This window comes from Octopus bimaculoides, chromosome 16 (assembly GCF_046866305.1).
Source record: "Octopus bimaculoides isolate indiv1 chromosome 16, ASM4686630v1, whole genome shotgun sequence".
Lineage (NCBI taxonomy): Eukaryota > Metazoa > Mollusca > Cephalopoda > Octopoda > Octopodidae > Octopus > Octopus bimaculoides.
Window position 1 is genome coordinate 5,661,778 of NC_142943.1, and position 15,000 is coordinate 5,676,777.

Sequence of the window (15,000 nt, forward strand, 5' to 3'; positions counted from 1 at the left end):
CAACACCACCGCCATCAGCGCCAGACTACTATGAACAACAACAGTAATACTACTACCTTACCGTACAAAAACACAGACTACAACAAAAATCGGTGGGTGGAGTGGTAGCAAGCGTAACCCCTAAAGTTTTTGATGGGCAATGAACACTGACCTGTAAAATTAAGTTTGCACCCCTTAAGGAAATTTTGTTTCTGCACTTATTTGAACATTCCCTTTCTTTCATAATCGCTCTCTTTCTTTCTCGTTTTCTTTCGTTCTTCATTCTTTATTTATTTATCTCGAGAGGGTCATTATGTCAATAATAGACACACGCGCTGGTAATATTTCACTATTTTATTATTATTATTATTCATTTGTAGTAAGGCGACGAGCTGGCGGGATCGTTAGCACGTAGGATAAAATGCTTAGCAGTATTTCGCCCGTCGCTACGTTCTGAGTTCAAATTCCGCCGAGGTCGACTTTGCCTTTCTTCCTTTCGGGGGTCGATAAATTAAGTACCAGTGAAACACTTTAATCGACACATCACCTCCCTCAAAATGGCTGCCCTTGTGGCAAACTTTGAAATTATTATTATTATTTACTTTTAATCTGCATGTTTGTTACAACCACTTGCCGAGACACACCCAGCGTCCTAGGGTGAGTGAAGGATAAGTGATGTTACAGCATGACTGAGAGCCTGGGGAGGGGAAGTGGTAGGGACAGTAACAAAATGTTCTCATGTAATACAAAGCATACATTTAAATTGATAGAGATTTTCTTCTTTTTCTTCTTCTTCTTCTTCTTCTTCTTCTTCTTCTTCTTCTTCTTCTTCTTCTTCTTCCTCTTCTTCTTCTTCTTCTTCTTCTTCTTCTTCTTCTTCTTCTTCTTCTTCTTCTTCTTATTATTATTATTATTATTATTATTATTATTATTATTATTATTATTATTATTATTATTATTATTATTATTATTATTATTATTATTATTATTATTATTATTATTATTATTATTATTATTATTATTATTATTATTATTATTATTATTATTATTATTATTATTATTATTATTATTATTATTATTATTATTATTATTATTATTATTATTATTATTATTATTATTATTATTATTATTATTATTCAATTCGTCAACGTTTAACCAATTGACTAATCCATTGTTTGGTCAATCATTCAGTCAATCAATTAATTAGTCAAAGTTCTTTCGTCGCCATTCGTGACTGGCTGTTGTAACAATCATTCTTTCAGCTGACCTCCCATTAATCGAATTCCCCCGACCAAGGTCAGCAGTTAGACTGTGTCCTAAGCCGGCAATGGTTTCATATTCCAGCCCCAACTCATTTCATCAGTACTGACTGCCAATCTCACAGCAGATGAGAAGTTTGTCTTAATCACATGACCAGTTCAGCAATATTTATAAAGGTTCAGGGGCTTCATCAATACAATTTAATTCACTGTTTGTCTGTCAGTCTGTCTGTTTGTCAATCTGTCTGTATGTTTCTATTTCTGTCTCTCTTTCTTTCTATTTTGTTCTCTCTCTCTCTCACTCTGTACATTCGACGAAGAAGCTATAACATAATACATAAACTCTGATCTATGAGTGCATTGCAGGTTATTGCCGAAACAGCTGTACGCTAATGAAATTCATCACATAATTTCTTGTCCCCTTGTCCTTAATATAATCTCTTATCACACTCTGTACTCAACTAATTCCTTTCTCTGAAACATGTGTGTATTGAGTTCTAACACTAGTTTATTAGCACTGCTATGCCAAAGCAACACACACAGCCACACACGGATATATGGGAGAAAAGGTTGATGTTGATGAGGGTGGGCAGTCTAACGAATGCGAGCAAGCCGAAGCTTTGAAGTTATTGCCCGTTTTTTCCTTGTAGAAAATTTGATATGTACTCCATTGTGTAAAGTAGCTTAATCTTAAATTCTTTATATATATATATATATATATATATATATATATATATATATATATATATATATATATATATATATATATATATATATATATATATATGGGGGGGGGGGATCGAAACCGCGATCCCCTTACTGCGAATCTGCTGCCCTAACCACTGGGCCATTGCGCCTCCTCATACGTATAATATACAGAGGCAATCTATCTTTACGCGTAACAACTCATATATGCTTATGTGTGTGTGTGTGTCTGCATGAATTGCATATTGCATACTCTCCCGTACACATACAAACACTCACCAGGTCTTATATCTATGCATCGCATTATGATATGCACTTTACACGTCTTCTTATAGTACTCACACACATACACAAATAAGAAACAGGAACAAAAGAGGTAAAGAGAGAGAAAGAAAGAAAGAGAGAGAGAGAGAGAGAGAGAGAGAGAGAGAGAGAGAGAGAGAGAGAGAGAGAGAGAGAGAGAGAGAGAGGCATATTTCAGGGTATAGACATGTGCAGAGAGTAACTGTTGTTCCCCGTCTTCGAGTTCAGAAGTCGATGCTTCATCTGGCAGTGAAGCTGCTCAGTAGGTGTTGCGACCCCTTTAGTGAAAGCACATGAATTAGTGGGTAGGATTTGGGGCTCACAATCGTAAGGACGCGAGTTCGATCCGCAGCGGCGCATTGTGTCCTTGATCAAGACACTTTTTTTTAACGTTACTCCAGTCCACTCAGCTGGCAAAAACGAGTCGTACCTGTAATTCAAAGGGCCAGCCTTGTCACATTGTGTCACGCTGAATCTCCCCGAGAACTATGCAAAGGGTACACGTGTCTGTGGAGTGCTCAGCCACTTGCACGGTAATTTCACGAGCATGCTGTTCTCTTGATCGGATCAACTAGGACCGAAGGCGTGCCAATTTCGGCCACGTCCATCACAGCACCCGACTGTCTGGGACCACCCATCAATGAGGACCACGAAACTTCTGCGCATTCCTCAACTCATATAAGACCTACATAATATTTAAACCCTCTAGGTTTCCTTCTCTTAAACATTCCCCTCTCTTTCCCCGAATCCCCTCTGGATCCTTATAATTTCGGGCAACTCCTTATATATATGCCCTGTATATATCTATGTTATTATTCAGTTTTTTTTTCATGATTTCTTGCCAATGGAGAAAGTGTCAATTTTTAACCTAGATCGAAGGCTCCTTCATTAAAATTTCCACAACATCAGCAGGATATTTCTGCATGTTTGTGCATATGTGTGCAGTATTTGTAGTCAGTGCATGTGCAGATTTGTATGTTTTGTTTTACGTATGAATTCTCAAGCATACAGCTGCAAGTCTAGACGTGCGCGTGTATACTTAAACTCTAGACTTCTGCAAAGTTTTGTAAATTTTTACAGTCTCATTGATGGCTCGAATCTCTAATCTTTCAATTAGCCTTCTCCTTTCTAGTTTTGAGAAGCTTAATTTCTCAAAACTGGTGCTTAGTCAGTGTTACATATCGCAGTGCACCAATAATTGCAGAAACTTGAATTTGTAAACCTGAACTTGTTATCTGGATACAGTAACTGTAAATTGCTCAATGATTTCACATAGGTGTTTTCGTTTTCTCTGATCTGTAGCTTCAGGTTAACAGACGCTGGGCAGCTGATTTACACTAATGTATATAGCTTCTCTCTACTGTCTGTCTGTCTGTCATTCTTTCTGTCTTCCTGTCTATATGCATATATGTGTGTGTGTGTGTTTGTGTGTATGCACGTGTATATCATGATAGATCGCTGACCACTACATTTATATATATTTTTCTCCTTGTTTCTCTCCTTATTTCTTTCTGTGTTCCTTTCAGTTGAAGAGCGTAGGCTCGAAACGTCAAAGACTTTCTCTATTCTCGAGCGTTAAACTAATACATCCATTTGTTGTTTACATCACCTGTCTTCGTCTGTTGTTTTTTTTCGAAAATTCTCCCATATATATATATATATATATATATATATATATATATATATATATATATATATATATATATATATATATATATATATATATATATATATATATATATATGTATGTATGTATGTACATATGCATGCATAATAATACTCTCACACATATAAAGATGAACATACACTCTTCTTCTGGAGGTTAAAAAATATAGTACGAACAAAATAATCGGGTCTGTGTATTAGTCACCCTGTCTGTCCGACTGACTGTTTGTCTGTCTGTCTGTCTCACCCTTTGTCTCTCTCCATCTCTTTATCTCACTCTAAATGTGTGTGTGTGTGTGTATATATGAGGCTTGTGGTTTCGATACGCAGGCCTGCGATGCTTTGTATTCTTCAGCAAAATACTCCATTTGGCGTTGCTCCAGTCCGTCCTCTCGGCTGTGAACAAGTAATCCTACGACAGACTGGCATTCTCTTAGAGGCCGAGTAACTGGTTCTATGAACCCTGGTAGAGTAAGGATATAGCTGTCGTGAGTGTGTGTGTGTATGTGTGTGTGTGTGCGTGTAACTTCACATATATGTATCTGTATGTCAGCTCCTTTAGCTTTGAGACCCCCACTTCCAACCCGGAAACCCCAAAAGTTGTTTTGTTTCGCCTTGTAAAACTTATCTCGCAGACCCTGTAAATGACACAGACGTACGTGTGCATGCGTCTACGTAAATGCATATGTGTGTATGTATGTATGTATATATATATATATATATATATATATATATATATATATATATATATATATATATATATATATATATATATATATATATATATATATATATATATACATACATATGTATACACACACAGACACAGATATATATGTGTGTTTGTATACATGTCGGCGTGTATGTGTTTGCGACAGTATATGTAAACATATACATATATAGCATATATATATTCATATACATCTACATCTATCTGTCTACCTGTCTGTCTGTCTGTTTGTCCGTGCGCGTGCGTGTGTGTGCGTGTCTGTGTGCGTGTGTGTGCGTGTATAATTACTGTTCCTGTTCTTTATTTTCTGAATTCAAGTCCCTTGTTTGGTATTTATTTCGCTCGAATTACACAGACACTCCCTTGCTACTCTAGGTTTTATAAATATACTGAAACAATGAATAGCTCTCCTTTGGGACGCTATAAGTAACGACGCTATTGTTCACGATAGCCCATATGCAATTAACTAAATAAGTCATACAGCCGTTGAGTTAAACAAAAGTGATAATTGCGTCTCCAAGACTGAAAAGAGTAAAAAAGATGAAATCTTAGACACTTAATCCAAGGCGATTATTGCAGTGGATTGGATGCTAATCTGTTGCAGACAAAATTACTAAATGATGTAGAAACCTACATTCCATGTTACTGAAAGAACTGGAATCAGGTTACTTCGCTAAATCTATGACAATACCAGCGGATTCATTCAGCTAATCATACAGATTTTCCTAAAACTTTTGCTATCAAGAACCACCTTTTAATTAAACCAATTTCTCCGTGGACCCCAGACTTTTAAAATGATCGTCGACTTTATTAGCTAACAAGCTCGTTTTTTCCAATCGAATCTTTCAAGTGAAAGTTATAATTAATTAAATAATTATGTATAACTGAGTCTCGTATAATGCAGTATGGCAGACGCTGCATCGTGGACGCCGAACCCTGATTTTGGAAATGTAATTCCGAAGAAAGGATATTTTATATTTATCAAAACCCTATGTACATGAACAGGGCAACTCTCAGCGGCTGTTATCAGACAAAGTCTGCAGGCAAACCAGCGGATTACTAATGCGAAATCATCCGACAATGGCCACCTACTGGGTGGCTTACTACCGGGTATTTTTTATTGTAGTGCACAACACTATGTTTTCGCTTTAACTGTCCTACAATCATTCAAACTATATCGTGATCATACCATTCCCACAATGGTGACCACCTACCCGCTACCGGTACCCGAGCACAAAACCACAGTGACAACTTCTCAACTAGCTTCGTGAAAGATACATGGTAATATTCAATGGTGCGTTTGCCAAACCGCAAATATCGTAATTATATGCTTTAAACTACAGCCTTTAATGTTTTGTACACAACTCACCGACCTTTAAAACTACCTTTGTAAACTAACAGGAATTTGTGGACATTAGGCTGGCAATTGCTGATCTAATATAAAAAAACAAAAAAATAAATTGTTCCAAGTGACATTCATTTAATTGTGTTTAGCTTCAGTAGATCGATGTCATGCAGAAGTATTACCTCCAAGAGCTTTTCGTGGAACAGTCCATTTGCAACGAATCCAGTCTTTATCGATATCTTTTTATCGCCCAGCTCATTTACAGGTAATAAACAACACAATGTTTTATCGTTGTTGGTGTTGTTTATATAACGTTGCCTCTGGAATAATGTCATTCACAGACACCGCACGGGACCCAGAGTAAATGAAACCGTTCAACTCTTTAGTAGCTCATCTAAGAGAAGGTGACTCTATGTAAATCCCTTAGCCTTATAACGCCTGGGTTTGCGTCAACTGTTGCAAAAGAGCCAATACAAGCCGGAAGGATGAGAAAGTGGGACTGGCTCTGTACAAACTATGCCCATGATAATTATAAACTCCCGCTACCTTGTAGAATAATTTATTAAGCGTTAAGACAAGAAACTCTAGAGGAGAGACCCAAAAGGATACGTGTACAGTTACACTTGAACAATATCTGGCGCCCTCTGCAGCCCTCATAGATGTTGCCAACAAATTGACTTTCATTTCCTTCACGGTGTATTCATTCCTGAGAGGAGGCGTGGTAAGAGTACTTGGGGTTAAAAACTTCCTTATGGAAACTTCCTAGACTCAGAAGAGATGGTTAAGTTAGTGCCTCTGAAATACAGTCGATCAACAAGGAAAAAATGCCAACCAATTCTGTAACGTATATGCGCGCGCTCACGCACACATACTTTATGTCTACGAAATTCTTCCGCAACATATAGCTTGAACCCTAAATCACTGACTTGCGAAGGGATCTCATGGCATTGCGGGCACCTACATAACTCTTTGTCTTCCTCCCTCTCGGCATCTATCTATCTATCTATCTATCTATCTATCTATCTATCTATCTATCTATCTATCTATCTATCTATCCCGTTCTTTATCTGTATAAATGTATGTGTATGCACATATATATAATACTATATATATATATATATATATATGAAATACAATATATGTATATATATATATATATATATATATATATATATATATATATATATATATATGTAAGTGTCATCATCATTATTATTATTATTATATGAAGGCTGTGAGCTGGCAGAATCTTTAGCACGCTGGCCAAAATGCTTAGCAGTAGTTCGCCCGTCGATACGTTCCTAGTACAAATTCCACCGTGGTCGACTTTGCTCTCATCCATTCGGGGGTCGATAAATTAAGTACCAGTGAAACACTGAGGTCGATGTAATCGACTAGTCCCCTCCCTACAAAATATCAAGCATTGTGCCTTCAGTAGAAAGGATCATTATTATTATTATTATTATTATTATTATTAAAGGTGGGGACAAAGTTGCGAGCTGGCAGAGTCGATAGTATGCCGGATTCAATGCTTCGCGGTATTTCGTCTGTCTCTACGTTCTGAGTTCAAATGTCGCCGACGTCGACTTTGCCTCTCAATTACACGAGGAATAGATGAAATAACTACCAGTTGAATACTGAGGTTGATGTAGCCGACTATCCCCCAGCCACCCCAGTTTCAGGCCTTGTGGCTTAACGTAGAAAGAATTATGATTGTTATTGTTGCGAAAAACGAGTAGAGAAAATATGCCCAAACATCTGAGACTATTTGGATCCAAAATAAACCTAAAAAAAGCCCTAACAAACAACAAACAATAAAATAATAATATCACTGAATCCAGGATCCTGAAATCGCTCGGCGTTTATCATACCACGTGATATAACACATGACATAATATTTGTCAAACTATTACACATAGAGTCAGGCCGTATACTGCAGTGATTTCCTTCTCAATTGAACGAAAAACCGCCATATTTGAATCTACAAGCAGCAGCCAGGAACTCTTGCTGATCAACCAGGGAGACACGTGTTAATTCTACAATCGTTGGGAAAATCATTATTTGTGAAAGTTGAACCAACTGTTTGATTGCCAGTCATAAGGAGATGCTTCTATCTATCTATCTATCTATCTATCTATCTATCTATCTATCTATCTATCTATCTATCTATCTATTTATGCATGCATATATATATATATATATATATATATATATATATATATATATATATATGTATGTATGTATATATGTAATATATATATATAAGCGAAGAAGTGGCTGTGTGGTAAGGATTTTGCTTCCCAACCACATGGTTCCAGGTTCAGTCCCACTGCTTGGCACCTTGGCCAAGTGTCTTCTACTTAAACCTCGGGCCGGCCAAAAGCTTGTGAGTAGATTTGGGAGACGGAAACTGAAAGAAGCCCATCGTATATATATATATATATATATATATATATATATATATATATATACATCTATACATAGAAACACACACGCACACACATATATGTACGCACACATATATATACGCACACATATATATACACAGACAGATACACACACACATATCATGGAGCTTAAAACTTTATTGAATTGAAATTACGTATGAGAAATACACTGTATATACATACGATCATACATACACACACATGCATACATACACATGCATATATATATATGATATACACATATATATACACATACACACATATTTGTATATGTATGCATACATTCCCATATATGTCCGTATATGTACTTAATAACACTCAGTAGATCGTCATTTTGTAATTAAATAACTTGCGTGCAGTTTTAATTAATCTGCTAATTAACTGTTTCCATCATTAGGTCTTAATGAACCCTCTTCTGATTGTGATCCCTTGAAAACATACTTCCTGTATGCACACATGGCGTCCATGTAATCCACCATCACTGCTTATAACACACACACACACACACACACACACACATACACACACACACACACACACACACACACACACACACACACTCCCTCTTTTGCTCTAGCTCTGTGACTCTCTTTGAGCCTGTCTCTCGTTCTCTTCTTTCTCTTTCACCCTTTTGACGTGAACAAAAGTGAAATTTAATGGTGGACATGCATAGACGTTTATACACACGCACAAACATTGGCTGAGAGACACAGATACAAATAGGCACATTGTACATAGACATATACACAAACGCATGCGCATATACGAACGCACACAACCATATGCATACACATACACATATACGTATGTATGTATGTATGTATGTATGTATGTATGTGTAAACAGAGACATTCGCAATAACACACAAATACACACGCAGACACACACACATACATTTCGGAATGTATTATATAAATTTCAGTATCTGCAACTAAGCGACTGTAGTAGCAGCTGAAGTGTGAACACTACACATTTCTTCTATCTGTCTTGACTATCTATCTATCTATCTATCTATATATCTATCTATCTATCTATCTATCTATCTATCTATCTATCTATCTGTCTGTCTGTCTGTCTATCGGGCTGCTCTCCAGGTGTACGAGCTAACACGTCACTCCTCAATTTCCCGGACCCCACACTAATAAAAAAAATCTGAAGACTCCTGCTTTCACCATATCGTCTGTTCACCCTATTCAAATCTATTAATGCTTGAGTGTTCAAAAACTTTGTTGAATACCATTATTTTCCATTGGAAGCTTGCCTTTTCGTTACTGTATTTCTTACTAAAATATCCCACCACCACCACCATCCACCCACTCTATGTTGCAATTAAATTCTGCTAGGCTGGAATAAAAGTCCTGTCGAAATTAAAGATGGGAAATAAAAAAAGTCCGACCCATCTTTGGTCTTAATTGATATGTTCAATCAAGGTATTATTTTTATTTCCCCTCACTATCGATAACATCTATTTGACAAATTGTTGATTCTACGGGCTTAAAATTGTGTCGGTTCGAAGTAAAAAAAAAAAGTCAGTATTCCTTTTAAAGTCTTCACAATTAATAACCTACATTCTTTCTAAATGAAGCTGCAATAATCTGAAAAGATAGTCGTCTGCTGAAGCAAAGTCTAGAGCGTAAGGAGGTCAGAGCACAACTTTCGCATTTAGTGCTAGAACCTTTTCCTGGGTCAATATGCGTCTTACATTATCGAGTGAGAGCAACACAATTTTACAAAAGACCGATGATGCGCACTTTTTCTGCACTTTTTGTGCCATGCTTCTAAGAGACGACAATACTTCTCTACATTAACTGCTTCGTTTTGGTCTAGCACTTCCTGACAGATGACACCTTTCACATCCCAGCAAACGTAGAGCATAACTTTTTTTTATGTATAGTCATGCTTTGGGCGGTGTGGATTCTCCTTCTTTATTGCGAGTTAACCGTTCTAGTTTCGGTTGGGTATGATTTTAGAAAATCCGCTTCACATCTTTTACGATGATTTGTATCCAGAATAAGTTCAATGACAAACAGGGGGCAGTTTTTTTCAAGAAATTGAGAAGCAGTCAGATGATGAATGATCCATTGACAAAGTTGAGACTCCTCATAGCTCACGAAAATGCTTTATGATCGAAGTGTGACTTGAATTGAATTGATCTGTTGTTTCCTGTGCCCTTTGCTATGGATTTTTCTCGACTACGGTTTTCAGATATCTTCATATTGTGAGAACTTGGTCGACAGAAAAATTTTCAGCGAGAAACTGTTCAAACCATCGTCGGCATCGCTGGATACTTAAAGCTTCGTTTCCATAGACAAAACGAGTATTTCTTGGCGCTTCCATTACTGAAGTGTCCTTTTGAATTCATTCAGAAAGCTGTTTCATTTATAGGTTTGATCTGAATTCATTTTAAACGGGTAAAATCAATACGAATTGAACCACAACACTATAAAGTAATCTGCGTTAGAGAAAAAGAAAAGAACTGTTAGGAGGTAAAAATTAATGCTTATTTTATCGCAAGTATTGATAAAGTACCCTCAAATTAATAAAATGTGACAGGGCTTTTTTTTCCAACCTAATAAAATAAACATATGTTTAACCGGGTTTCATAAAACAGCTATAACTAATTTATAAGTATTTATTGATATACTAAAGTGCTGTTTCGCACACAACTTCAGAGAAGGACAATGAATACATCTGTTACAGAATTTCGCTCTTAAATCTTCTCTTATTACAAGTGGGTACATATAGAATATTAATGTAAAGCTAATATTATTTAAATATCGCCATATAAAATTAAATATAAATTGTATCATTTTATATTATTCCATATATCTTATTAAATTACCATTATTATATTTATGGCAATGGTGCTCTAAATTAGTCTAGTTTTTCCTTCATTTTATTTTTACGTTTTATAAAGTGATTCGATCCCGTCGTTATTATATGGAACATCTGGACTGGAATAATGAAATGTAGATAGTCAATAGCTTTATATCCCTTTCTACTCTAGGTACAAGGCCAGAAATTTTGGGGGAGGGGGCCAGTCAATTAGATCGACTCCAGTACGCAACTGGTACTTAATTTATCGACCCCGAAAAGATGAGAGGTAAAGTTGACATCGGTGGAATTTGAACTCAGAACATAAAGATAGACAAAACACCGCAAAGCTTTTCGTCCGGCGTGCTAACATTTCTGCCAGCTCGCTGCCTTAGATTTATATCATAAATATACCTGATAGGATCTTCCTTCTGAAAATTCTAGAAGAGAAATATTTCATACGGTTTCACCGTTCTTGTACTGGAAGTCAATTTTTTACGACTGTAATCAAATATCGATTACACATTAGAGAGTTTAAATATCTGGTTCAAAGTCCGTCATGTTATTCCTTGTAACTTACGAGAAACTGTGCGGCTATGCCTATTTTATGACTCCATTATGTCAGGGTAAAAGTTATCTGAAAGTGTTAAGATTTTGAAGGATTTAACAATAAAAGAGCGTTTGAGTTTATTAAACAAATCTTGTGCAGCAAGTTAACCATTTTATGAAATCCTGTGATACATTTCCTCAACCAAAATTCTAATCTTTCAATTAAAAAAAAAACATTGCAATGTAATTCAAAGTTTGTTAGAAGTATCTTATCCCGATGATCACTGCCTTCAATGGAACCAGTACAGGCAGCAATATTTGGTATAAATCCGATCAATAACGGGTTAGTTGACATGTCTGGTGAAGAACTGTATCTTAAGTTTCAAACTAATATAAAGAGAGCACATTTGAAATGCACTGTAACCTTAGCAAACACGGTTAACTCACGGAAACTATTTTGTAAAAGACGATTTGAATTCATCTTATGAAGCATAAAAGTATTTCAGCCGCCCCTTGGCTCTAAACCAAACACTGCGACTGCTGCCATAAAATGCGCACTGATTTTCTGCGATATTCCTTGCCTTTGTGGTTAAAGGTGTTCATTTCTATCTATCTATCTATCTATCTATCTATCTATCTATCTATCTATCTATCTATCTATCTATCTATCTATCTGTCTGTCTGTCTGTCGATCTATCTATCTGTCTATCTGTTTGTCTGTCTGCCTATCTATCTGCCTGTCTGTTTGTCTATCTATATATCTGTCTGTCTGTCTGTGTATCTGTCTGTCTATCTGTCTATCTGTTTGTCTGTCTATCTATCTGTCAGTCTTTCTGTCTTTCTGTCCATGTCTTTACATTGATAATGCGTGATTGTTCTTCATTGGGATTCTAATTTCGTTAAGGGTAATATTAATTCAGGCGTTTCTAGTTTACAGACATTTTGTTGCATATATATATGATATTATACTGTGCAATATTATACTATATTACATTTTATTATATCTACACGGATATACGTATTTATATTCTTTCTCCTTTTTCTTTTCTTTTCCGGTACTGTCTGACGGTGACCCAGATCCAAAGAAAAAGAGGAGGGGTGAATCTCGTTACTTTACTCAATGGAGTCGACACAGCATCTGACAGATGAGTATATCACAGACTTTGATCTGGAACAACTGGAGATGGTACCAGTAATTAAAATGGAGTCCGACAAGGATCGTTTCTCAAGCACATGCTGTAGTAATATATCGGAGTGTTCCCAATCGGCACCGACCAGTCCCGATGATGGAGAGTCGAGCATGTCATCAGCGTCTCCGGACGTGACCAGCTTGCAGCCACCCGTTAAAAACTTCATGGAGGAAATCTACTGGTTCACAAACACACACAGCAATCACGACATATCTCAGAACGGAGTGTTAGATTTGTTTCTAAGCAACTCCTCACCAAACCCGAATTTGGGAAGCAGCAGAAGCCAGTCAAGGAAAAACAGCACTTCGTCCATATCTTCATCAACGTCCGCATCATCATCATCAGTGTGTATAAAAAGGAGCTTCAAAGCGCGTTCGTCGCCCGATCTCGCCAAATGTGAGCTCAATGATGACGAACTGGTATCGCTGCCGGTACGTGACCTCAATAAGCGGCTACACGGGTTTCCGAAAGACGAAGTGAGTCGTTTGAAACAGAAACGTAGGACGCTGAAAAATAGGGGTTACGCCCAAAATTGTCGTTCAAAACGCATGCAACAGCGAAACGAGTTGGAGCGGACGAACAAATCTTTGCAGCAACAGTTGTCAGTTATACAACGCCAAATTGGACTGGTTACACGTGAGAGAGACTATTATAAAGACTGCTACGAGCGGCTACAAAGAAAAAGAGATAGTTCGTTATCCAGTTCACCAAGCCCACTAACTGAATAGATAAATAAAACAAATTAATAAATAAATAAATATATTATATTATATATATATGAAGGAATTATTGATGAGAAAAAGACGGAGAGTAATTGACAGCAATTATATATTAAAAAGAAAAAAAATTTAGATAAATGATGAATAATGTTATGGATAATAATAATAATAATATTTCTGAGAGAATTGAGTTAGCAAAAATAAAAAAAAAAACAATATAAAAAAAAAGATACAACATCAGCAACAAAGACAAATCGTAAACTAATAAAGAAATTATTATCATTGTTATTGCAATCATAAATGATGATTAATGCAGAAAGCATCTCATTTTTAAAGACATGGATTACACGGGGAGCCGCAGTAGCACCGGCGGCAGCAGAAGCAGCATCAGCAGCAGCATCAGCAGCAGCATCGACTACAGGTGAAGCAGTAACGGCCAGAGCAGCAGCAGTGTGAAACGTCTTAGGATGGAATATAAAACATGAAAGACAAAAGTTTATTACACTCACCATTGTTCGTGGATATCATCATCAGTTGCAGAATGTAATAGCTTTGTACATATATATATATATATATATATATATATATATATATATATATATATATATACATACATATATATGTGTGTATATATATGTATATATGCGTACATTTACGTACGTATATGTATACACTTGTACATATATATATATATGTATATATATATATATATATATATTTATATGTGCATATCTATATGTATAAATATATATGCATATATATGTGTACGTATACATATGTGTACGTATGCATATGTTTATACATACATAAGTACATATATATGTATATACATATATATATATATATATACATATATTGCAAAGCCTACACGCATGCAACATACGTACATTCTCAGACGAAAAACACGAGGAGTACGGACATACAACTTAAGCAAGCATATATACATGAACACAAGGGCGCTTCTATACATAGGTGAAAAAAAGGTAAAAATATACATATTGTATATATATTTTATGTGTATAGACAATCATATTTACACCTTCGACTCTGCAAGCATAAATTTGTGCATGTATGTATACACATTCGCAAACATATAATGATATAAAGACATACATAAATTTGTACAATCAAGAATTTCACAAATACACACTTATATATATATATATATATATATATATATATATATATATATATATATATATACATTTATAAATATATATGTATATATATATATATATATAAAATACATAGATATAATACATACACCTGGATATTATGCATGCACATGAATATAC

General features: G+C 35.8%; 1 protein-coding gene across 2 annotated transcripts in view; it reads left to right on the forward strand.

The window, feature by feature from the left end:
- LOC106877814 (uncharacterized) overlaps nucleotides 1-15,000 on the forward strand; it is a 34,707-nt gene that overhangs the window by 17,657 nt on the left and 2,050 nt on the right. For both annotated transcript variants that reach the window (XM_089364045.1, XM_014926831.3), the window contains exon 2: nucleotides 12,874-15,000. This exon is cut by the window's right edge and continues 2,050 nt beyond it. In XM_089364045.1, coding sequence (XP_089220171.1) covers nucleotides 12,917-13,714 — 798 coding nt within the window. In that variant the 5' untranslated portion in view covers nucleotides 12,874-12,916 and the 3' untranslated portion in view covers nucleotides 13,715-15,000. The remainder of the gene's footprint in view (nucleotides 1-12,873) is intronic.